Below are 27,131 nucleotides of genomic sequence, written 5' to 3' on the forward strand. Positions count from 1 at the left end.
ATAGGTCACATCCTCGCTGAGGCTCTTGAGACGAAGCAGATTCCTAGCAATAGCTAGGAGGTCAACCCTTCGTCTAAAAACATAGGAACCAAGGTTTTATTTATTTATTACCTACATCGTATGTTGTTTCCTGTCTATTCAGTAAATTAGCTGTCACTTACCCTCCGCCAAAGGTGCCAATCAGCTAAGTATATATCTGACAGGTAAGTTGAATGCATAAAAATGTTATTGTCATGATACAATAAAGTTTTATGCATACTTACCTGGCAGATATATACGATTTATGGCCCACCCAGCCTCCCCTCAGGAGACAGGTGGAAGAGAAAATCTGTCTTAGAAAACGGGAATGGTTCCTATTCCCGCCACCCAGCGGCAGGGCGGTAGATCACCAGACCTACCTGTAGCGTGTGCCGCGAAATTCGAATTTCTATCGGGGACGACGGAGTCTATAGCTAAGTATATATCTGCCAGGTAAGTATGCATAAAACTTTATTGTATCATGACAATAACATTTTTACGTCCGCGCGTTACGAATTCATGCATTATTTTGTGATAATATTTTCTCTGTGTTGCTTTTATCGTTTTACAATGTGTTATATACCAAAATGATAGCAATTTAGTGTACATTACAACGAAAAAAAAAAGTAACTTGTTAACTTTAACCGTTTTGCGCACAGCGCGATTTGAATACAATTATATATGAAATTTTGTTTTTGCGCTATCATATATCGCATTATTTATATATGGTAATGATAATTTTTTTTCATTTCTGATGGTTGCATACTAAACTTCAGCCAATGACAAAAAAAGGAGCCAAAAATGAACTCTTAATCTTGAAAACTAAGCGCACTGTGATTTTTTGAAAAAAAATATTTTTTCCGCTTCCGTCCTCACTCCGAAACACCTCCGGCACACGGGAGACAATTTTTTTTTACCGCTTCGGCGTTTAAGGGTTAATTACTTACGTTATTAGCCATGGGTCCCAAGAATGTTGCTGAAATTCACGGAAAGAAGAGGATGCTCTGGAGAATGAAGATAGAGATAATCAAGAAGAGTTGGTGTTTTCTGCCATTTGTTAATGCTTTTCGTAAAGTTAAGTGTTCGTGTTTTCTGCCATTTGTCCTCCTCCTCTGTCGTCACTTTCGGACATCGCCTCACTCGAAAGGTAAGGTTCCACATTTTACTACATACGTACGTACATGTACGTACAGTATTTCTTGTACCCTGTACACTAATACACTTTATTTACAGGTACAGTCATGATCATGTTAGGTATTGAATGGTCCAAATTATTGTATTTCATTGTTTATTGGTCAATTTAGCGTTGTTATAAAATTTACTGTTGTGTTTTTGTAGGGCTTGGAACGAATTAGGCAATTTGCAAGTAAAATGTAGTTCTAGATACAAAAAAATCAGGTTAGAAGGCCGCTTCGGAACGGATTAATTTCGTAACCTGAGGCACTACTGTGTATCCCTTAAATTGATTTGTCCAGTGATCTTGCTATTGTCATTCCAGAAAACTTGGAAAGTGATGCAGTTTCCTGCTTTGAATCTGTGGATTCAGGTGGTGCTTATGCATCATTATTACCGTTTTTCTGATTGTAAGGACGGTAGTTTCTGGGTCTGTGGAATACTACAAATATGGGCTATATCTAAATGATTATGTATGAAAAAAAATTATTTTTGAAAATTCTATTTATTAGTTTGAGTCAAACACAAACTAATCTGGACACCAGGACTGATAAAGCAAGCCACTTGCAAAGCGATGGATTGCTTTATTGGCAAAACATATTTTTAAGTCTGATGTGGTTCCAGTTTTTTATATAGAAATGCTTATAAATGACTCGGGCTTCAATAATATTATGTATTTGCAAGATGAATATAATGGTGTCAAATTTTTTTAATATTTCAAAATACTAAAACTACAGAATTAGTACAGTAGCTGTGTTATTGATACTTGCTTTTGTTCTACTGTATATGCATAAATTGGCATGGATAACACAAATCCCTTTTTTTATATGATACAGAAAGAAAATAATATCCTTCTTTTTTGCAGTGGGTTCTTCCCCGTAGCTGTAAATTTTTTGCGTCGTATGCCAGTTATTGGGCAGCTACTTAGTTTACCATTCATCAGTGGTGTAAGTACTGTTTTTTGTATATAACCTTTGTAGAATTACAGTAATATTCATCTCTTATTGAGGTATTTGCAGTTCCACAAGTTATTTTACACACTAATTCTGTTCCTAACAAAAGCTGCTAGCATTGGTTTAATTGTTCTGTACAACCATTGTTTCTTGAAGCTGTCATCGCTGGGAGGATAAGATTGAATTCATGATTTTTACAGTTTGAATATTCATCTTTCCAGTTTTCTTGAGGAGTGTACGAGTTACTTAAGTGTTAGTCTGAAAATTTTGATAGCATCTGATTTTTACAAGAAGGAAAATAAAAAAAAAAATACTATTGAAAAAAGAAGGGGATGTTGAATGAGTAACTGAGAGGATGAGATAAATCTGTGCTTCAGGTGTGCTGGATAATTATTTCAGCCAGAGAGAAAGTGTTATAAAAAAAAAATATACTTCTGGGAGGGAATGGTTGTGAAGAGGGATATGGAAGTCCTACCTAAGATATCTAAAAGGGTTCAAGATGATGATGACTTTTGTTGGCTTGAGGTTCGTTGTTGTTTGAACAATATAGTTTGAAAAATTATTTACTGAAATTTGATCTTGGAAATAGATTTGAATGGACGAATCTGAAATTGGTTGGAAGTTTTATTTTAATGGAGGACAGGTCAGGAAGCATGGGCAGAAATAATAGATAGCAGAAAGAAAACTATCACAGTAAAATGAGGGTTATATTGTAAGAGATCATTGCCCATCCACCCAATCACCATTTAACAATGTATCTTTGGTCCCAAATGAGACTGAATACTTGTATCTGTAGGCAATCAAACAAAATATAAATTTGGTTAACAATACAGTGACACCCCAATTCAACGGACTGTTTGGGGTCTTCCTTCCCTGTAGGTAACAAAATCTGCTAAGCAACAAAGATTGGTAAATAACCGACATAATACTATATCCTGGAGCAACTTGCTTAGCTTCTGGTGATCACCAATTCCATTGAAAATAATTATCCTATCCTAACTAGTATTTTGGTATTTTTATTGTCTAAAAGATTTACTCATATCCAATTCCAGACGTATATCTGCTAATATCCAATTCCAGACGTATATCTGCTAAATGAATTGCTTTTAAAATCCAACTTCAGAAGTATATCTACTAAATGAATTGCTTCTAAAAATACATACAATACATTACTGGACAGTGGAACTAGACAAAAACATAGCTGATTTCTATAGTTCTATCTAATTATACTGGTATGATTTCAAGATATGTAAAATACCAAAAATCATTCAATATATAAAAAAACTATGAACATCTTTGTTGCAACATTAGTTACTGAGCTCTATTACACTTCCTGTGCTCTCTCTCTCTCTCTCTCTCTCTCTCTCTCTCTCTCTCTCTCTCTCTCTCTCTCTCTCTCTCTCTCTCTCTCACAATAGTATCTTGATTGCCATTCCTTTAATGCAATAAAGAATTTTATGTAATATGGTAATGTAGTGTGACATACTTTGATAGCTGGTTTGACCACCATACTATACACTAAACTTTTATCAAATAGTATTCACCAAAAGACCATAGTAAGTCCACAAAAGGTGGAATAGTATCCAACTTCAATAGGTGTGCAAAGTCAAATCAAGGGGACAAAGAAAATACCTAAAAAAAAGTAAATAAATAATTTTAATACATAAGCTTCAGACAGAAATACATAACACCAATTTTAATACATAAGCTTCAGACAGAAATAACACCAATTTTAATACATAAGCTTCAGACAGAAATAACACCAATTTTAATACATAAGCTTCAGACAGAAATAACACCTGAACCTCAATAATTCAATAACCAATGAAAAACACACACACTTAATAAATTCAGCAAAAAAAAAAAAGAAAAATTACACAATTAGGGACAGGACTTCAGTACATACTTACAAAAAAGGGAGAAGGTTCAGAAAGGAGGAGGTAAGCAAAAAGTAAGAATACCCTAACAAATACACTCTAATATCCCTGACAACTTCCTCAAACGACTTTATGCGTCTCCTCTTGGAGGAAAATGACAAACTCCACGTCTGGAGGATTAATCTGGGTTACAGGGAAAATTGATCCCAAACTATGGTGGTTGGTTGAATTTCACAAGGTCCACTTAAGACGTCAGCAGAGGATCTAGTGCCGTGATCTCAATAATTAAATACAGATATAAATGTTATTACCTTAGGACAGAGAGGTCCCTTTGGCTTTTACTGAACCAAGGGCAGTACACAAATTGAAGAATGTAATATCCTTGCTGCAGGGTAAGATAATCCAATTGGCAAGGAATAAAAATATATCCAGCAGCAATAGAAGTCCCCTTCAAGGTTGGGGGTTCAGAAAGACACTGAGGCAAATTCCTTCAAAAGTAAACCTCAATCCCTAGGATATCTAGGGAGCCCAGCCACGTAACCAACACAGCTTGAAAAATATGAAACAGGAAACAGTCATTAGCCAACACAATACACCAAGATAATCACCAGTTAGGAAACAAAAAGCTAATTATGAAAGAATACAACACTTAAATATTTAACATTAAAATGTAAAAACTTAATTAATAACTAGAAAGTAATCACAACTAAGTTACAATAGTACACATATGCATGGGTTTTAAGATAAAATACCCACTTACTGCTGTTTCTCTCTCTCTCTCTCTCTCTCTCTCTCTCTCTCTCTCTCTCTCTCTCTCTCTCTCTCTCTCTCTCTCTCTCTCTCTCTCTCTGAGTAAACTATTTTTCTTATAAAGAATAAGGGAGACCACAATAAACTATAAGAGTACAGTAGTTATCATAATTTGTTGCATGTGCATACATTCATATTCATGCACACACATGGACTGGCTGAACGTGGATCGTCATACATCAACTAGGCTTACCAAACTTATTGTCTTATTTAATAATTCATTATTCTTATAATTAACAATCACTTACTATTACAATTCATTACCATTTCTTATCATTAATAATCACTTACTATTACAATGACCATTGCTTAGCAAAACACAGACATAGACAATAGCAAGAATGGACATAAACAAATGGTGACTTCCATAAGTAAAAATGAAATTGATTTATGTAGTATATTCATCCTTCATGCAATGAACGGAAAGGTCTCAAGAAAGTGTATCGCTAAAGCTGCAGGTTGTAACTATGGATGAACGTTTTGGACAGCTGAAAACAATTACATACTGAAACTGACGATTCATGGTTTTACTTCATTCAAAATTTGTTTGTATACATAAAGATAAACTGTATTTTCAAACCAGGCTTTATTGATTTACAAAAATAAATCTATCTCCAAATTATGCTTCAAGTAATAGCGAACAGTATTGTTTATATTTTTATATGATAAGATGATGATAATATATGTGCTATATAACTGAATAAAGTAAGTCAATAGTTTTATGGAAATTATTATTCTAGATAAGTGTACAGGCAGTCTCCGGTTATCAGTGAACTCAGTTAATGACGATCCAGTTTTATGGCGCTTTTCCAGCGCCATAAAATCAGCAATTTATGGTGCCATGATGCGCCGAGTTCCAGTTATCGGTGCCTTATAGCACCATAACAAACCTAATAGAGGCACCATTAACCGGTTATCGGTGCCATTAACCAGATATCGGTGTCATAAGCGCCATAAATCGTCGAGTTTCGGTAAATGGCGGTTTTTGCTTATCAGGACCCTGCCAAGAACCAGGGACTGCCTATATTGACTTTTGCAATTGGATACTGTTAGAATTTCAGAACACTTTCTCAATCCGTGAAACAAAATCCCCTTGATAAAATTCATAAACTACAAACTGTTTTTAAGGTTGTTTCTTTTCACAATGATTTGCATATATGCATGGAATGACACTTTTTAACCAAATATCTCAGAATGCTTTCATATTTAAAAAACTTATAAGCATCAATTGAACTATGTCCAGTAGGCATATTACATTATGTAACTATACTGTACACTCTAGTTAGGACTTCTATCACAAGAGGAAAGATGATCACAAATACTTCAGTTGCACAACCAAAAGCTTAAAATTAAATTTCTTTTTATTGCTATTTACAATGGCAAGTCCATTAAGTAACGAAATTCTCCAAGTTGAGGTGCCAGTGTATTTTTAAATTAAATACAAATACTATTTTTGGTACAGTATTCTCCATAATCCTTGTTAAATTTAAGCAAAGTTGTCGGCAAATCCATCTCCCACTGTCTCCCTTTGACCCTTTCATTTTGAGTTGTGTTTGAGGTTTATCACCATTGTAGAGCTTTTAACTCTCAGATGTTGGGGTTAGTTGGACTCTCCAGTTGACATGCAGGTAATGTTGATGGAAGACTCCAGATGAAGAAGTCAGAGTTTGGGGAAAATTGAAAATGCACAGCAACTGATAGGGGAAACAAAGAGGAATGGCAGTAAAGACAAAGTTTAAAGAAACATGAATTTGTTCTGCAGGAATGTTGTTTCTTCCCCTTATTATTTTATTATTAAGCTTAAGTGCAGAAGGCTTTTGATGGCTAGCACTTTTGGGGCTTATTCCTCCTTTCTTCCCTGGAAACCTAATGTTCAGTCACATGTTCATGCTTGAATGCTATTGCCTTGTTGGTTAGTAGTTTCCTGTGACTGCTCACAAGCAACTTGACATCATCATTCAACCTTATGCAACACCTCAGGGTTTTATTATGGATGCTGTCAATAGAAGGGAAGCATATGATGCCATACATGCATTCAGGCTCTATGTTTCTTCAGAGTTCAGTGCAGAAGGCTGCACTTTATCCCAAGTATCATCAGTGAAGATTTTTGCATCCTTGATATGAAGTTACTCCAATGCTCTCTCATTTTTCTATGAGAGTTAGTGCCACATTGTATGCCACATATAGTATACCTAATGTATTGCGATGTATTCTTGATTTATGGCCAGCCATGTGTAGTTTGTTTATGGCTGTCATCATCTCTGCTTTAGAGATGGAATTCCAGATCATGTAGAGGTGTTGCTTGAATTATCAGTTTAAGGTATAAGAGCAATGACTTCAGATATTCTGCAGCATTGGAAAACATTAGAAAGGCAGTATGGTTCATAACTTTGTTCTTGAGATAAGTAACAAAGATAACGACCATGGTTGCAGGTCCTCAATAATATTGCATGTGAAGTATAAAGTCTTTAATTATTATCTATTAAAGATTTTATACTTCACATGCGATATTATTGTGGACCTGCAACCGTTGTCATCATTTTCGACACTGGAAATTGTACCCACGATATTGACCATGTTATATGGTGGGAAGCTAGCATGCCTCCAGTTCATATCTTTAACTCTGATGAATAGTCATGTCTTGTATCCAAGTTTTTAAACCATGCATTAACTAGCATCTTCTATGAATGACAGTAGACACAATTGAATAAGACTTTAGGTGCGTTATCTTTGCTGAGGGCACTCTGTCTTTTATTGCTTTGCAACATTTGGCCACCTTCACTGCAGAGCCCAAGTTTTTGCATACCTTAAGTTTGGAGTCTTCACCTAAACTTGCACTTTTGCTCTGCAACATGGGCAAAACAATTACGACACGAAGTTGAGCATAATTATATGTTTATTCAATACGACAGTGCCGTTTTATAGAAGACACTTTAATATCCATGGTAAATTCAGTCATTCAAATTCATTAGGATAATATACATGATACTGAAAGACGTAGTAAAGCATGGTAAGTGTCCTTGCCAAGCTTTATAGATGGGGGTTTACACTGCACTTGGCATTGCATGAGTACACCTGCACAAAAGTCATGTAAAAAATATTGTGTGCAGTGAATGAACATCCCTTTGCAGGACAACACTGCCACATCTGTTACTTCTGAAGTATGCTCTTCAAAAGTGCCACATGTAGATGCTTATAGTGAATTTTTTATCATATTGAAATTCATTTTCAGTGCCCTTAAGAAGCAAATCTCTTTCAGTCAAAAAATCTCTCTTCAAACTGTGGTATAAACAAGTCGACAGTATAAGAATTAAGGTTTAGAATTCATTGAATAAAGGATGAGCAATGAGCAATGAAGGAACAATAAACAATCAGGGATGTAGAATGTTGGAAGACTGAGGTACAGTACTTGAAAAATAGTTTACTGAAGATTTATACTAGGTGTATAGACTATCATCATTATTAATAGGTTATCCAGTCTAGTCAAATAAACATAGATTCAGATTGTGGAACAATGTGTACAAGTATTTTGTAATGGATTATTTTTACATGCCAATTTTGAAAGTAAGTGGAAGTAAAGTTTTTACTTAATAGTATAATAGGTATCTTGTGGCAAAGAACATCCAGTTAATAAAAGTTGAAGAACAAGTAACTTACCAATTAATTACAGGTATATAGTTTCAACTCGCACAGCAACTTCAGTTCTGAAATTCACGATAGCGCTTCCCTTGTTTTATGTAGGTGACTAGTCTGCCCCACTTACAGAAAAGAGAGGAACAATTCGGCCAAGAGCTTCAATTTGTTTTTTCCGACTTACAAGTAACATGGTTATGAGAAGTTAGCTTTTTTTTTTTTTTCAATTCATTCACTGTTACAGTTGATGGTTTTTGCCATAGATATAGAGTAGAGAGATTTGACAGCCTATGATAGCTTGGCGCCATCGCTATGTGATGATTATTATGTAAACATTAACACAAACCATACAATCTAATGGGAAACCCTACACAACTCATAAAATTTAATGGGAAACCATGTACTCTTTAAAATGTTTTCTCAGCTGTCCGTCAAGACTGTCAAATGATATATATGCACCATTTACTAAATACCATATGTATTTACTGTATACAGAAATAAAAATATTTAAATTTTGCTGATATATTTCTGTTATAGTTAAGCCATAAAGTTTTGCTCATATGGCAACATTACATTATGATCATGCTGCATGGACAGCCAATTTTCTCAGCCATCTTGAAAGATTGGCAAATAATCTTTGCAGCACTAACCAAGGACAGTGTGTACTATATGTAGAATTAAAAATATTTATTCTGTCTACTGTAGTTTTTACATTTTATACACTTAAGCAATAAAGTTGACCAATTTGCCAACTTTATGTGCCCTTCTTACCACCATAAATTTACAGCTTCACTCTAGAGGTGCTCTGATGCAGAACTAATTATTATCATTCGTCATTCAGGGGTCAAACTGATAAGCATAAAATGTGACAACAGTATGCTAAAATAATTATAATTTCAAACGCTATCTCATATAAGCTTGATCCAGTCATAGTGATATTAAATATAATAATAGCCTAGGTTTAATAGCCTGATACCTAACAGCCAATATTCTATAGTATGTGTAATAATTTTATTGGGTTTTAAAATTTACTGTGTCAGATATTATTAATAATAGGGATACAATTATTATTGTGATTTATAGGGCTGTATAAATCTTACTGCTGCCAGTAAGATGTATATGCCAGCTTGCCCATTCTTGTTACTTTTTATTAGACTAAATCTGCTTTGGTAGCCACATTGTTGCCTCTTAACCCTCTTACGCCGAAGCGGTAAAAAAAAATTGTCTCCTGTGTGCCGGAGGTGTTTCAGAGTGAGCGCGGAAGCGGAAAAAATATTTTTTTCAAAAAATCACAGCGCGCTTAGTTTTCAAGATTAAGAGTTCATTTTTGGCTCCTTTTTTTGTCGTTGGCTGAAGTTTAGTATGCATCCATCAGAAATGAAAAAAAATATCATTATCATATATAAATAATGCGATATATGATAGCGCAAAAACTAAATTTCATATATAATTGTATTCAAATCGCGCTGTGCGCAAAACGGTTAAAGGTAACAAGTTACTTTTTTTTTCGTTGTAATGAACACTAAATTGCTATCATTTTGGTATATAACACATTGTAAAACGATAAAAGCAACACAGAGAAAATATTATCACAAAATAATGCATGAATTCGTAACACGCGGACGTAAACAAATATTTTTTTCAAAAATTCACCATAAATCCAAATATTGTCCTAGAGACTTCCAATTTCTTTCAAAATGAAGACAAATGATTGAATATTACTATACTGTAAGAGTATTAGCTTACAATTGCAGTTTTTGACCATATCTGACGAATTAAAATTGACCTAATGTCGAATTTTTTTATATATATATTTTTTATATGCAATTATGTCAGAAATAAGAAAAGCTACAACCTTCAAATATTTTTTGTTTTATTCTACATGAAATTGTACACATTTTCATATATAAAACTCTATGAAATGCCTAATATGAAATGGAGCAAATATTCCGAGAATAGTACGTACACATTTCGGAGATTTGTGGCGGAGAATCCGCGCGTGGAGGGAAGGAAAGATTTTTTTTAAATTCACCATAAATCTAAATATTTTGCTAGAGACTTTGAATTTGTTTCAAGATGAAGATAAATGACTGAATATTACTAGACTGTAAGAGTTTTAGCTTACAATTGCGTTTTTCGACCATTTCGGTAGAGTCAAAGTTGACCGAACGTGGTTTTTTTTCTATTTATCGTGACTTATATGCAAATATTTCAAAAATGAGAAAAGCTACAACCTTCAATTATTTTTTGTTGTATTCTACATGAAATTGCGCACATTTTCATATATAAAACTTTATGTAACGGCTAATTTAAAATGGTGCAAACATTACCACAATCGCACGTATGATTTTTTCGGAAGAGTTACCGCGCGGATGTAAAGAAAATTTTATTTTTTTTATAAATTCACCATAAATCAAAATATTGTGCTAGAGACTTCCAATTTGTTGCAAAATGAAGGTAAATGCTTGAATATTACTAGAATATAAGCGTTTTAGCTTACAATTGCGTTTTTCGACCATTTTGGTAGATTCAAATTTGACCAAAGGTTGAAATTTTGGCAATTATCGTTATTTATATGAAAATATCTCAAAACTGATAAAAGCTACAACCATGGGTTGTTTTTAGTTGTATTGTGCATGAAATTGCGCACATTTCCATATATAAAACTTTATGTAATGGCTAATTTTAAAATGGTGCAAACATTACCACAATCACATGTATGATTTTTTTCGGAAGAGTTACCGCGCGGATGTAAGGAAAAAGTTTTTTCATAAATTCACCATAAATCAAAATATTGTGCTAGAGACTTCCAATTAGTTGTAAAATTAAGGTAAATGATTGAATATTACTAAAAAATATAAGAGTTTTAGCTTACAATTGCGTTTTTCGACCATTTCGGTAGTCAAAGTTGACCGAAGGTTGAAATTTTGGCAGTTATCGTTATTTATATGAAAATATCTCAAAACTGATAAAAGCTATAATCATGAGTATTTTATTGTTGTATTCTTCATAAAAATGCGCACATTTTCATATATAATACTTCATGTAACGGCTAATTTACAATGGTACAAAAATTATGTCAAAGTGACGAAATAATTTCCGAGATGTGTCACAGATACTTTTTAGTGCGGCAAGAAAGAAATTCGCGCTTGCGCGCCTGCGTAACGATTGTAAGCAAAACAACACCTTGATCCGTGAACTCCCAGCATCCCCCAAGGTGCGTGATTCAAAAGTTTTAGGCTGGTAGGCCTATAAGTATTTTTCTGCGAATTTAAAAAAAAACTTTTGTAAGTCGACGTAAAATACGTCCAGTCGGCACACGCGAGACAAAAATTGTCGACGTAAAATACGTCCAGTCGGCGTAAGAGGGTTAACATATTCTGGACTTGAAGTCTGTAGCAGATGCTTGAGCTTATGCATACCAAGATATTTGAAAATTTTTTTGGGCAGAAAATGATTGCTGCAATATGCATGATCCATAGTTTGCCTCTTTATCCCATCTGCAGTTGGAAATCTTAAACAAAATTGACAAAAATTAGTCCTGAATCTTACATATTTTAACAACAGGCTTCCTACATTGACTTGCAGACATTTTTAAGGCCTATTACCTATGAGACTATTCACACAACATGTGAAGAGAAAGTATTTATTTAATTAAAGTATAAATGTAATTACAATCCGATTCAATTCATATTCATACGGTTGTGATTCAGGGGAAAGTACACTGTGCGTACTTTACAGAAGCAGATCAAACCATCTGAACAATGACATGGAAGTTCCAAGTGAGGTTATGTCCAGGAGGTGCATGTGTAAAACTATGTACGTAATATGTCACAGTCATACTGACCTGTAATTCAACATACTAATTTATATTGTACAGTCTAAGTTAGGACAACTTGTAAGAATAACTTAGACTTTCATAGCTAGCCAAGACTTGAGCAGTATTTTATAGGCTGTGGAGAGGGACAGATAGATAAAACAGCATTCCTGAAGGTTATGCCAAGTTAAACTAAGGTTAGGTTATGGTAGGTTACCCTTGGTTATTTGATGATCAACCCTGGTAGATTGGCTTGTTGGTAAAGTTTACTTGTCAGTTATCTAGTTGGTAAAGAGTACTGTTAAAGCTATAAAGTAGTATAAATTTGAAGTATAGGGAAAAGAAGATAATAGTAAAATTGAAGAATGGCATACTACCTTTTAAGTGTTCTGGCAGATCAAATTCAGCTGAGTCCTCTGCATACAAGGAGGTTTGAGAATTTATTGATGACATGGTAAATAAAGTATAACACTTCATTAACACCTAAAAACTGTAGCAGGCCTAGGCCTAGGCCTCATGATACATACTATGTACAGTGTAGTACTAGTATTAGGGAAAATTGTCAGATTTAATCATGGTTATATGGACTGACAGTAACCTTACATGATAAATTATTAGGCTACATGAATTTAATGTTAATTAGCCTTTGATAAAAACCTTATTACAGCATTCATTATTTTATTAGTTCAAAAACAGTCTTGTATAGTTGACTGTAAGTTGACTGTAATCTAACACGTTTACTTGAGGTCTCAACACACTTGAAAGATTTCCATGAGAAGAAATGTCACTTCTTGTGAAATATGATCCCCTGTTGTTGTGTTATCTTGTTTCTGTGTGGTACACAGTTGATGGCCAAGCACTGAGTACCATACTAATGCTGCTGGTCTCTGTAGTTGCTGCTGCTGCTGCCATTTCTGAGAATCTGCATAACAAAGAGTGCCACATGTGCACTCAATCGTCACTTGTCTGTCCAATCTCTCCCCTTTACTTTTGGTAGCCTTCAGCAAATTAGAACTGTTATTTTTTCTTTGGAGACCAATTTTTTCATGATTGAGAAAGTTTTTTTTTTTTTTAAATCGGAGACCATTTTTCCAGATTAAGACTTTTTGGTTAGTTGATTTGTTTACATGAGGATGTCAGACTCAAGTTTTAGTTCGACTAGTATTTGCTAGGCAACTTAAGACCCACATACCCTTGGCACGAACTGTAGGGGTCAAGTGTGTTGTGCAGAATTGTCATGTAATGAATGTAGAGACTGGGATCAAAAGAAACTGAGAGTGTTAGAGCCACATTTAGGCAATTGGAAAGGGACAGAAAAAGGAAGGCGGCTTCTAGGACTGATAGCAAGACTTAGCTAGCCAGGATTCTACTAAGTCTTTTAGTAATATTGATATTCCTGTTGTCTCTCTCTATAACTATTATGTCCCCTATTCCCAGTTCTCTGACTGTACCGCCTTCTCCTTTATCTGGCTCCCATGCTTTTGACCCTGATGCCATTATGAGGCTCAAACCAAGATTTGATCAAAAGTTTGTTTTTGTAGTGAGCACTATGGCTCAGTTCAGGTCTTCTATTAGAGTCCTAATGGACAAAGTGGATAAAATAAGTGAGAAAAGTGCCAGTGAAGTGTTGGTGGAGGAGATGGCTGGCCATTCCGTTGATTCTCCTAGGCAAAGGTCACGGTCATACTCCCCTAAACCTAGGAGGATCCATACTGGAAGCTCAAGGGAGGTCGATGGGGTCTGCCCACAGGTAGTCGCCTCCTCAGTTGAACTTGTAGTTGCATCCCTGGTTGCAACAGAGCCATTGGAAAGGCATCGATTTGGAAGTGCATCATCTTGCCTCTTGTTCAGAGACATCCTGAACAGAGGCGCTGTTGGCATTTTGCTGAGGAAGCACAGTCATTGAAAAGGCATGCAGCGGATGCAGTCTGCTCTTCTCCGGTGCTGTGCAAAAGGGTCAGAGGTCCTGATTGCAACCCTAAGCCTTCCTGCACCCTGTGAGACAGGCCAGAATACTTTTTTCCAGAGTGCTCTGCTGTAGAACGTGAGATCTTGGCTTCCAAATACTCTACTTCTGCTCATAAGTGCCCATCGTCTTCCAACCGTCAATCCTTCTTCGAGGTCCTTTATTACCCGAGCATTCAGTGCCATAGCGCCTGAATGTCTAGTAGTGTCTGATCACCGAGACACTTATTTCAGGTGCTCACTGCCATCTCCAGTATTTTCAGCGGCAGCTTTTAACCCCTTCGCCACCGGCCTGCTTTATTGCTGCAAATGCTTGCATACCGCATGAGACCCCCTGTCGACCGCGAGTATCAATCATTACTTGCTCCCACTAAATTTTATGTTATTCATATTTTTCCTTTATATTCTTATGTGAAAACATTGTGTGTACAGATATCAATGAATATTTTTTACCCCATTATCAAAAATTACAAAAAATATAGTAAGAATATTGGAAAAAATAGGAATACTTAGTGGAAAAAGTAATTGCAGAAGTAGGAACTGTTATAAAGTAGTAGAAATAATAGTAAAGTAATAGAAATAAAGTAGCAGAAAAAGTAGTAAAGTAGTAGTAAAATAGTAGTAGTGGTAATAGCAGTACGTACTAGTTTTCATACTGAAATAGTTATTCTTAGGTTTCATACAGAAACAGCGTATACATCAATGAATGTTTACGGCACTGGTAATAATAATAATAATAATAAAACAGTACTAATAATAATAATAATAATAATAATAAAAGAAACAGTATCTCGTGACCAATACTTATATACATATGGGGCAGTTTTTTCACCCCCATCATCATAAGCAAGCTGTAAAAAACCCATCTCGTCACGAGTAACAGGCCTCCATAGAAGTCCTTTCACCTTACGCTTTCCTGTTGAATGAAAGTACTACTCTGCCCGAGCATTCATCCATTCACACAATTTGTCAATTACATAATCACAAAAAAGGAAAAAAAATGAATCACGTAAGCAGGTGAAATCTGGTGTAAGCAGGAATCCCATTGCCACCCTCCTTGAATCAGAGGGGGCTGGGTCTGGGCACAAGTCACAAGATGGATCAGTTATGAACCGCCAGCCTTTATCGACAAGAGGTTCAATGTCTTCCAAACACTCGTTGTCACTGTCAACCTCTATGAAATTATTACTATAATCATCATCTGATAGATTTGGCAGGTACTCAGACCCTGACTCGGAAACACTATCATCTGACATGATACTGAAAAAAAAAAAACATATAAAATAACTGCAATCAAAAGGGAAAAAGGTTTAGAATTCAAATCTATATGGTTTACGGACAAAATCGTAATCATCCTTCTCAGATAATGGCCTGAGGCGCACTGGCATATGTTGGCCAGTACCCCTCCTAATATCCCATATGAAAATGACGTCACGACGTCCATCGGACGCTCATTGGTTGGAATGAATTGTGGGTGGAGCTTCAGCACCTCTCTCGTACACAATACTGTGTCTGGAAACCATCCAAGCTGAAGAAAACGCTTTGCTTTTGGAGGAGGGATGAAAGACGTACACGTGTACGTCCCGGTCTTTTATTACTGTACCATAAAAGATGTACATGTGTACGTCCCAGTGCTGAAGGGGTTAAGCACCTGATGCCAACCTCTATGCATCAAGCTCCCATGCCTGCAGATTTTGATCTGACATTTCCTCCCATCCAGCGCTAACTGGATGACATTCTGGTACTCCATAAGAAGGCACCTCCTGTAACTAAGACTGCAACTGGCTTGTCCTTATCACTGGTATTGTTGGAAGAAGAGGAGGAGGATGTAGATCAGGACTGCTCCCTCTGCTTATGCGGCCTTATTGCTGTTTTTGCTGCATAGCTTCCTTACCTTTTTCTCTCCATAGGCCCCAGCTTCACCCACTTCCACCATCTTAATGAGTATCCAACCTGTGGAACCTTCATGGTTACCTAAGGTGGTGCTTTCCTCCTTGGCAAGGAAGGCATTAAACGGAATTGAGAATTGGTTCTCAGAGAAGAGAGAGAGCAAGAGAAGGCCTCCTTCAGTTTTCCTCCCTCCCTACTAAGTTATTGTCATATGCCACAGGATAAGCTCCTTCCTTGGTTGTTGCTCCTCCTCCCAGGGGGCCTCTTCTAGGCTCACTGACTCTTCTTGGAGATCAGCTTTTTCTTCACTTCTCGGAGATCAGCTTTTTCATCAGCCAAAGAAATGTTCTTCTACAGAGGCTGATCATCTTCTTAGGAATAGTTCAAGGTCTTTTGAAGTTTTAAGTTTTTTAATTGGTCTGTGGGAGCCCTTGCCTGGAAAATCCAAGACTGCCCTTCTCTGCCTACTGATGTTGCCTTGGGCTGGCTTGGTGTTCTCTCTTGCACAGGCAAGGGAATCAGAGACATTTCTTTCGAGTTGGCCTCTTTCTTCACCATGAGGTTTCTTAAGAAGAGGGAACTTAGGTGCTTGTTCACCACCAAAGGAGTCGCTGGGGCACGGAGCTCTGCTCTTCTGTTTTCCCCTTTTGAATGAAATCTTCTTTTCCCTCAGTCTACTGTAAACGAGATCGCTTAGGACCTCCAAAGAAGTCCACACAGGACCTCTTGGCCCAGTCAGCAAGACACCCTAAAGACTTGGCCACTTTTAACTTCAACTTAGTCTCCTCCTCAGGGTGGTCAGACATCAGATCAGAGGGGTTCTGCAATCATCATCTTGTAGTCCCCTAATCTTCAGGAGGGTGGAGACCTGTGCTGGATGGCAGCGCCCTGAATTTCCTTGTAGTATAGAAGACGAAGTTCAGGATGGAACTGAATATGCCTATTCTGTCATCTAAATTTCGAGGGAGACTAGATGGTTTCCATCGACATGCAAGACAAGAGGGTCAGTGAGGTTCATGCTATTGACCAAAGGATTTGGTTCTCTCAAGGAGATGCAAGTCTGTTGTTTTACCCATGGTTTTTTTTGCTAAGAAAAAGATCACGTCCAATCCCTGGCCCCGTTCTTCTAACAGTAGGAGCTTAATGGAGATTTTTTGTTCAGAAGAAGAAAAGAGGGCTCTTTTGTCCTGTGAGAGCATTAGAATATTATCTGCATAGGCCTGAAGATCTAAGGACCTTTCAATAACATATGGTGTTCAGTTAAAGATCCTTCTCGACCTCTTATGAAGAATCCTCTATCCTTCTTTCTAAGGGACCTATTCTTGAAGCAAATTCCCAGATTGGAGAGGACTTCTTATTTGCTTTTTAAAGCTCTTGAAATCAGAGCAATCATTACCTCATTAGCATTTAAACATAACCTGTCAGTCTCTTCCATTCTTCACTCAACATATTGGAGGTGTAAGTCAATTTTTCCAACTCATTACTTGCGTGATGTGGAAACGATGTTTGAGTACGTATTGCAGTACGTGGGTCTGTTATCAGTGACTGGCATGTTGTTGGAAGAAGCATAAGAAGCATCCCTTCTATCCTTGTTCTTTGCCTTGACCTAGGGTGTGAAGTCTTAGGGGAGCCTGGGGCTACTGGGAGCCTGGGGCTACTGTGTACCTGGAATGCCCACAAGTTTTTTAGTGGATGGGTAGTTTTTTATTGTGTGGTGTAGGTGAGAGGGTTGTTTGTCTTGGGTGTTTTTTTTATGGTGGTACTGTGCCCAGGGCAGGGGCAGCTATTGATGCTTGCTAGCCATTGGAAATGTCCTTCGCTGCAAAGCTCCCACCTTAGCTGGCACTCCACAGCTATACTGCCACACTGCTGCAGGTTAAGATGAACACCAGCCAGAGATAGTATCTACTTACAGTAGCTTTCTTACCAGGTAAGAAAACATCAAGTATTGTATCAATGCTACCAACCTTTTTATTCTCAAATTCATTACTTTCACTAATGTTTTGGGGGTAGAATATGTCCTTGTATCCCACCATTTGTCAATGTGGGATTCAGCTATTTAATTACTTGGTAAGTTACTTATATAAAAAATGACATTTGTATAAAATAATGTTTTATATATACTTACCAAGTAATTACAGAATGGGAGCCTGCCCTACTCCCCTCGCATGGACATAAGAGATACAAACAAATTGAAGCGCTCTGCTGAGTTGTTCCTCTCTTTCCTGAAAGTGGGCAGGGCTAGTCACCTACACAAAACCAAAGAAGCACTGCTGCGAATTTCAAAATTTAAGCTGCTTTGTGTCAAAATTATAACTTTAATAATGTAATTACTTGGTAAATATATATAAAACTATTTTATCATAAAAATGTCATTATGGAATAAATACTCTATTCTACAACCACAAGTTGCCACATCTATCTTTGATACTATTGGTATTAAAACACAGGCAGTAATATTTGACAAGTATAGTAAGTAACTGTACTAGATTTTTACTATAGTATTTGGAAACCTTAAGGATGTAGTGTTTTTTTTTCTGGGGTTGAATAATCCTATTTTAGTTTTGAGATTTAGGACTATAAGAGATTTAGCATAATGAAAATGACTAAGTACGTACATTGAAATGCCACAGATATGTACTAGTGCACAAATTTGGCAAAACACACAAACTAATTTGGTAATAATTAGTGATTATTAATGAATAGGACAAACAATACTGTTGCAGAGAAATGTATTTTGTGATTAGAGTTTTTCTTTTTATTACAGTTTTCATTGCAGTGCTGTGTTATATCATAAATTGCATTTGGAAATGATTTATTAGTATCACATGATGTGACTGTCCTCAAAATCTCAGGTGATTAATTGCACATTTATCTTGGGCTGTTTGTTTGTTTTTAGAAAACTGTCTTTTTGAGGAATGTGTTGAAATTAATGTTAACAATTTATTCTTGTAGGGGAAAATATAAAAGATAATTTGTATTACATTATGGTTTAAATACACTTATATTTTGGCATGAGAAAAAAAATGAAATAGATTCCTATTTCCTTGTAGTTGATGAACCAGATTTCATTGCACAGTTTTTTTTTCAAGATTTTATACAGCTTTTCTATCATTCAAATGTATGTAATTTTTTTTTCTAAAGCTGATTATCAGTTCTCCATAGTAAATATCTCTTGATACATAATTAGGTGCAAATAAGTGTACCACTTTTCAGAGTCCTTGCCTTTTCTTTTTCAGCAGCTTTCTTCTTCCAGAATATAGATAAATGTAAGCTTATTGTCTAAATAAAGGTAGTGGTTGCTGTTCATTACCTTTTGCATTTTACAACTTTGCATATAGGCTGTTTATTGCCTTCTAAATTGTCAGAAAGGTATACAGAATTAGGTTTGGAATGAGCTTTTTTATATTAAGTGAAAAAACTCTCTGAAATTAAGTAGAATAAAAAGGCCATTTGTTGCTTCCTTGTGGTTAGGATCAAAATGATAATTACGACTGGGCTTCAGATAGGATTGGGTAAAGGCTACTGGCTATAGGTATGTGTAAAGAAAAAGTATGTTGGTTTATATTATATTATTACTATAATGATATAGAATCAGATACTGCAATGTCATTCCTGTAACAGCATGCATTCTCAGCAGTCAACAGCAGATTTTCATTAATTTAAGATATTTTGTTTGCTGTTTTAAGCCCTTTTTAGTCGCATACCAATTACTTTTTTGTTTGGTGTATGAAGTCCATTATTCGTCCCCTTCCAACAAAGTTGGAGGGAATAGTTTTCAATCTGTTTCTCCAGCTGTCTGTGTATAATTTGGTTGAAAGGATTTCAGTCAAACTTGATATAATGGTGGACCATTATGTAATAGATGTGCATGAGGGTAGATGTTCCATCTATAAAGTAAAAAAAGATGTTTGGTGTGCACATTGTCATTGTAATGCCTCTTATCATTGTTAAAGGGATTCCAATCAAACATGTTAAAAGGGTCAACCCTCATACCTAAAGTTTATGAAGGGATATTATCCAGTGTTTGCATCCATCATTGTCTTGTGTGACACACTTGCCTTGTTATCGCAATTCCTCGTATATGGTAGAAGGGATTTCGGCTGAACTTGGCACAAGTTCAGCCTGCTTGCTTATGTGTCTGTGATATTGCCTGCCTGACTTACCTTTTCATCACTACTCCAACATAATGTAAAGTATTTCAGATTTGGTGTAAGGGTAGACAATCATGCATTAATATACCTGAAGGTTGATCATATGTATATATGTCTGTGTCAGTCAGTGTCTTGCACATATCTTCTTATCACAGCTTGTTCTATAAGATTTAAAGGTTTTCTGTCAAACTTGTTTTATAGATAGACCAGCTTGAATGGATGTATAATGAGGGAGATATTCTGTCTGTCTGCCTGCCTGTTTGTCTGTCTGTCAGAGTTTCTTGTCATATTTACTTGGTCATTGGAACTCATCTTAAGGGGGCTGGCCGGTACCCCTATATATGGGAGTATAGGGTGAAAAACAGTCACGATAAAATTCATGGAACTTCGTATGGCAATGGAGAATGCGTATACGGAATAATTCGGCAAAATTCCTCTTACTTTCATAGTTACAGGGTGATTAGTAAAATTAACTTAATAAGCCAAAAACATTGAATCGTACAAGAAAGTACAATATTTCTTCTGTTATCTTAAATTTTGATAATTATTGTCAAACAAATTGTGAGCAATGGCATCAGTAGAGATTCCATGAGTCACAAGACAGGAAATTAGCAAGATACTACCCTTCAGTGCGAGCAGAAACATAATAGAGGCTACATGTGCGAGTTTCACCTCTGCCATTTGCTTGCTTTTATGTCTGTTTTTCTTTTTGGCAAGAATTTCCCCATGCCAAAGAGGAAAAGACAAGCAAAACATCTTTTTAACATACAGAAGAAGAAAATTTGCTCTAATAAGAGTTCAGAAGATCATAATATCGGCAATATTATCATAGTTAGTGGAGAGAGAGAAAGGGCTGCGTAGGAAGGAGCTCCCCGTCTTTCCTGATGCGCAATGCCCCAGGCTATGGTCTTTGAGCTAAGGGATCTACATTTATGATTAAATTATGATAAATAACATAGTTTTGGTTTATTAATACCCAAAAAGGAATATAAAATTCATAATAATCATGATTTATTAACAATGTCTTTGTAAAAAATACAATGAAAAACTTTGAAAGTCCGCATCTCATAACCATACTTACTGACCTTCAAATTCTCTTCTCCCTTAGTTTTGAAGCTATAGCATTGAAATTTGGTATATAGCTTAGAAAGACATTATGGAACAATTAAATGAAGCCCGTTTTCCTATTTTTTCCTGCCATTTTTTTCATGACTTATAGGGTTTATTTTTTTTACCATAATGAAAAAATTCATATGACTTTCAGAAAAAAACTTTTCATTTGATTGGAGGTCTACATCAGGTCTATATATGGTAATGATCTCAGGTCTTAAAATTAAGTATCAAGGGAGGAGGTAGAAATTGAAAAATGGTTATTTTCGGGATAAATCGCCCTGGTGTCACAAAACCAAAGGTCAGAGGCAAAAATCATTTGTGGTGTGGAGATGTCCCAAGTCACCTTATTAAGTGGTATGAATGCCAAAGTCCTGTCCTTAAAAAAATGGCTTTAGCCGGCCGACCCCCTTAAAGCAGGTTGATTTTAGTCTTATGTGGTATACAAAGGAAGATCTCTGTGCATGAATATGCAAGAAAGGAAATTGTTTGTCAGTATTTCTATCATGTTATCTTTCTATCCTTGCTATTGCAACTTTTGCTACTAATTGAAGGTATTTCAGCAAAAAATGATGGCAAAGTAAATCATTATGAGCAAATGTGCTTGAAGATAGGTTGTCAATCTGCCTGTTTTACTTCATTATTCAAATTTTTTTTGTAGAGAAGTTGGTTGGGGGTTGGCATATTTGTATTGCTTTTGTAGTTTCTCAAAATTCATGGTTAATTTTTATTATAATATAAATTGAAGAATATTTCTCATTCAAATTACAAGGAAGTTATTTTTACTGATTCACTGAGCCTTGGAAAGCAGACTAAGAGTTGAATTAGAATTTATAACAAGCAAAATTGTACTTAAAGGGGGTTGAGGTCTTTTCCAAGAGTTTTGTCTTACTCTGTGACACATTGCTTGGTCTGGTCATGGGTAGGTATGTTAGTAACATTCTTTGTTTAGGATTACTCTTCAGCTTAATTGTCAGGTGTTCATCAGTTGTGTTGTTATGTAGGATTTGTTTCTGTTGTGCATTGTTGCTTCTCAACCAGTAATTATCATTGCTATTATTAGCACTCATATTCTTGGTGTTCTCTGTAAGGGTTAAACATCTACTGTCCACACTTTTGTCTCAAATGTTTTATGCTACAATTCTAGATCATGTTCATACCTGTACCTATTCTTTATTATCTGGGCTCTTTCACTTGTCGATTGTGTCCTGTTTGCATGTTTACCACATCTGTGAGTGATGTCTGCTTTGTTTTTCCATGTTGTACATAATTCAAGTCCTATTTTCCATCCTCTGAAGACTATTTTTCTTAGATGTTCCTTATCCCGGTTCATAGCATGTTTATCTTTTTCTGCTGTTGCATTAAATTCATTTGCATGTGTATCATTTGTGCATAGTTGACTAAGTTTTTTTTTTATTTACCTGCAGACATTTTTCTTATCTGTTCATTTTTACATTTTTCCTTTGTTGCTAGCAGCTTTGCCATCATTAGCAGAATTACCTAAGGGAGTACACACTGAAATTCAGATCCTTATTTTACTGTGTAGTTTAATGTCATGTTATTGTTCCCTGGTGTGCTCTAGAAGAAGCAGGACACTTGGCACTATTATGGGTAGCTCTTTCAAGATGCCATTTGTATGGCCATTCTGAAGTTGGTGGTTCATTGATGCTAGCCCACTTAATCATGTTAAGAACACTGCTCGTAGATGTGGTCTACTGAGGAAATGATTCAAGAATGAGTTGATTTTAGCCTTTAAACACTATCCTAGTGTATCTCTCGTTAGTCTATTATTTACGGATAGATACAGTACTCCTGGTACCTTCAGGTTATATGAGTCTTTAGTGAAATGCTGTAGGAACTCTTAGTGGCTTCAAGACTTGGCTTAACAGTTTTCCCTGTAATTTATTAGACATTGGAATTATGACACTAGTTACACAGTCTGTATCTAGTTACCTTTTACAGAATTGAGCAACCTAAGACAAAGTGTTTTACTTCAACAAAAGGAGGACCTTAACAACCCAGGAAGTGCACTTAGCTCTGTCATCCTCCCGAGTCTTTATGGACTCTAGGAATAGCTTGGACCTCTTTAAAGACGTACCCATCTATTACAACAGGTTCTCAACTCCCCTCTCTTCCCCATTTGCTCTGTTAATACAATTTGGATATCAGAAATATCACACCCCATGTGTATTTTGTATTCTTAATCAACTTTTGTGCTCAGGAGTTCATTCAATTTTCCCACAACCACCACATAGCCACTCTCCTGATTGTGCTTTTCCTTTGCGTTCAAATAACATAAGCTTTGTTTTACACAGATTGACTTTCAATCCTCTCCTCTCATGTGCCCTCTTTTGCCTATTAAATATTTCCACCACTGCTTCCACTGATTATGTTGTTAATGCTAAGATGTTTATGAAACAGCTCCCAGGAGCCCCATTTTTGCGCTCTGCGATAGCTTTCACTGCTACAATAAGGGCTCAGCACTGATCCTTTATGGATTCCAACATTTCTTTGATTCTTCTGATATAACTGTCATTGTCTCATTCACTCTAGATCTGTTGTTTTGATAGAGTAAAATTGTGGGCTTAATGAGTCTCTCTGGGACCATCTGCTTCCACTATGTCCATTTACTATTTGTTTTTCTCAGTAATCTGTCAAATGCCTTTTCAAGGCCTCTAATTTCTGGTATAATTTATTCTTTGTGTGTAATTTTCCTGTATTCGCTTTGTTACCATAAAGATTGCCTCTTTGATATCCATGACAAATAGCCAGAATGATTATTGATTTCAAATACTTTAGTCACCCTTTCCTTCAGTACCTTTTCCCAGGCTGTAGGGTTATTTTTCAACCCTATTGAATTTTATATTCTTTATTGGGTTGTTATATATTCCATTAACCCTTTACACGCCTATTAAACGTTGACGAAAATTGTCTGTTGGGTGCCGAATTGACATACGAAACGTCGACGCAAAAAAGTTTTTTTTTAAATTTGCAGAAAAATAGTTATAGGCCTACTTTGCGAAAACTTTTGAATCACGCGCCTTGAGGGATGCTGGGAGTTCACAGATCAAGCTATTGTTTTGTTTACAATCATTACCCAGGCGCGCAGGCGCGAATTTCTTTCTTCTCGCACTTAACCCTTAAACGCCGAAGCAGTAAAAATCAAAAACTCCCCCGAATTCCGGAGCCGGTTTTGAGTGAGCGCGGAAGCGGAAAAAATAATTTTCTCAAAAAATCACAGCGCGCTTAGTTTTGAAGATTAAGAGTTCATTTTTTGCTCCTTTTTTTGTCATTGCCTGAAATTTAGTATGCAATCATCATAAATGAAAAATAATATCATTAACATATGTAAATAATGCAATATATGGTAGCGAAAAAAAAAAATTCATACATAATTGTATTAAAATCACGCTGTGCAAAAAACGGTAAAGGCTAACGAGTTTCTTTTTTTTCGTTGTATTGTACACTAAATTGCAATCATTTTAGTATATAATACATTGTAAAACAATAAAAGCAACACCGGAAAAATATTATCACAAAATGATGTACGAATTCGTAACGCGCAGACGTAAAAAAATGTTTTTTTAAAAAATTCACCATAAATCTAAATATTGTTCTAGAGACTTCCAATTTGTTTCAAAATGAATACAAATGATTGAATATTACGATACTGTAAGAGTTTTAGCTTACAATTGCGTTTTTTGACCATTTCGTTAGAGTCAAAGTTGACCGAACGTGGTTTTTTTTCTATTTATTGTGATTTATATGCAAATATTTCGAAAATGAGAAAAGCTACAACCTTCAAATATTTTTCCTTTTATTTTACATGAAATTGCGCACATTTTCATATATAAAACTCTATGAAATGCCTAATATGAAACGGAGCAAATTTTCCGAGAATTCGATGTACGCAATTCGGAGTTTTATGGCGGAGAATCCGCGCGTGGAGGGAAGGAAAGTTTTTTTCATAAATTCACCATAAATCGAAATATTGTGCTAGAGACTTCCAATTTGTTGCAAAATGAAGGTAAATGATTGAATATTACTAAAATATAAGATTTTTAGCTTACAATTGCGTTTTTCGACCATTTCGGTAGAGTCAAAGTTGACCGAACGTGGTTTTTTTTCTATTTATCGTGATTTATATGCAAATATTTCGGAAATGAGAAAAGCTACAACCTTCAATTATTTTTCGTTGTATTCTACATGAAATTGCGTACATTTTCATATATAAAACTTTATGTAACGGCTAATTTAAAATGGTGCAAACATTACCACAATTGCATGTATGATTTTTTCGGAAGAGTTACCGCGCGGACGTAAGGAAAATGTTATTTTTTTCATAAATTCACCATAAATCGAAATATTGTGCTAGAGACTTCCAATTTGTTACAAAATGAAGGTAAATGATTGAATATTACTAAAATATAAGAGTTTTAGCCTAAAATTGCGTTTTTCGACCATTTCGGTAGTCAAAATTGACCGAAGGTTGAAAATTTGTCACATTTTTTATATGAAAATATCTCAAAACTGATAAAAGCTACAACCATGGGTTGTTTTTAGTTGTATTGTGCATGAAATTGCGCACATTTCCATATATAAAACTTTATGTAACGGCTAATTTTAAAATGGTGCAAACATTACCACAATCGCATGTATGATTTTTTTCGGAAGAGTTACCGCGCGGATGTAAGGAAAAAGTTTTTTTCATAAATTCACCATAAATCGAAATATTGTGCTAGAGACTTCCAATTTGTTGCAAAATTAAGGTAAATGATTGAATATTACTTACAATTGCGTTTTTTGACCATTTCGGTAGTTAAAGTTGACCGAAGGTTGAAATTTTGGCACTTATCGTTATTTATATAAAAATATTTCAAAACTGATAAAAGCTATAACCATGAGTTTTTATTGTTGTATTCTACATGAAATTGTGCACATTTTCATATATAATACTCCATGTAACGGCTAATATAAAATGGTGCAAAAATTATGTCAAAGTGACGAAATAATTTCCGAGATGTGTCGCTGATACTTTTTAGTGCGATAAGAATGAAATTCGCACTTGTGCGCCTGGGTAACGATTGTAAACAAAACAACGCCTTGATCCGTGAGCTCCCAGAATCCCCCAAGGGGTGTGATTCAAAAGTTTTTGCGTAGTAGGCCTATAACTATTTTTCTGCGAATTTTTAAAAAAATATTTTTATATCGACGTACCATACCTCCAATCAGCACCCAACAGACAATTTATATCGACATTTAATACATCCAATCGGCATTAAAGGGTTAACTGGTAAGACTTCCTATGCTTCAGGGTTTTGACTTTCCTGCAGCATCTAGTTCACAATTGGTGAGCATCCCTGTTAAGACTAAACATTAATACATGGCAGGACTCCCATGGCAGTCCCACATAGCTTTACTGTATCATCTTAAAGGTAGAGAAAATGAGATAAGAAAATACCTGTTAATACACAGCAGAACTAAAAGGGTGGAATTTTGGATAATAAAACTTAATAGAATTCACAAAATAAGGATACCTAAGGATATAATAAAAGCAGATACTAAATTACCTGAAAGACAGTGAAGTACTTGTGCAGTTGTTAATTATTCAGTGTTGAATCCCAAAACAGGAAATACAAAATTTTAAAATCCTAGCAAAAATGCGTATAGGAAATAAAGAAAGGCAGTGACTTAATGTAATTCTTTTATCACTTACTAAATTGTAATGGAA

At 35.6% G+C, this 27,131-nt stretch overlaps 1 protein-coding gene across 2 annotated transcripts in view; it reads left to right on the plus strand.

Annotated features, from left to right (window-relative positions):
• Positions 1-27,131, plus strand: part of LOC135216689 (vesicle transport protein GOT1B-like) — a 187,855-nt gene that overhangs the window by 76,031 nt on the left and 84,693 nt on the right. For both annotated transcript variants that reach the window (XM_064252102.1, XM_064252101.1), the window contains exon 4: positions 2,057-2,138. In XM_064252102.1, the coding sequence (XP_064108172.1) occupies positions 2,057-2,138 (82 nt within the window). The remainder of the gene's footprint in view (positions 1-2,056; positions 2,139-27,131) is intronic.

The sequence above is a fragment of the Macrobrachium nipponense genome, chromosome 6 (assembly GCF_015104395.2).
Source record: "Macrobrachium nipponense isolate FS-2020 chromosome 6, ASM1510439v2, whole genome shotgun sequence".
In the NCBI taxonomy this organism is placed as follows: domain Eukaryota; kingdom Metazoa; phylum Arthropoda; class Malacostraca; order Decapoda; family Palaemonidae; genus Macrobrachium; species Macrobrachium nipponense.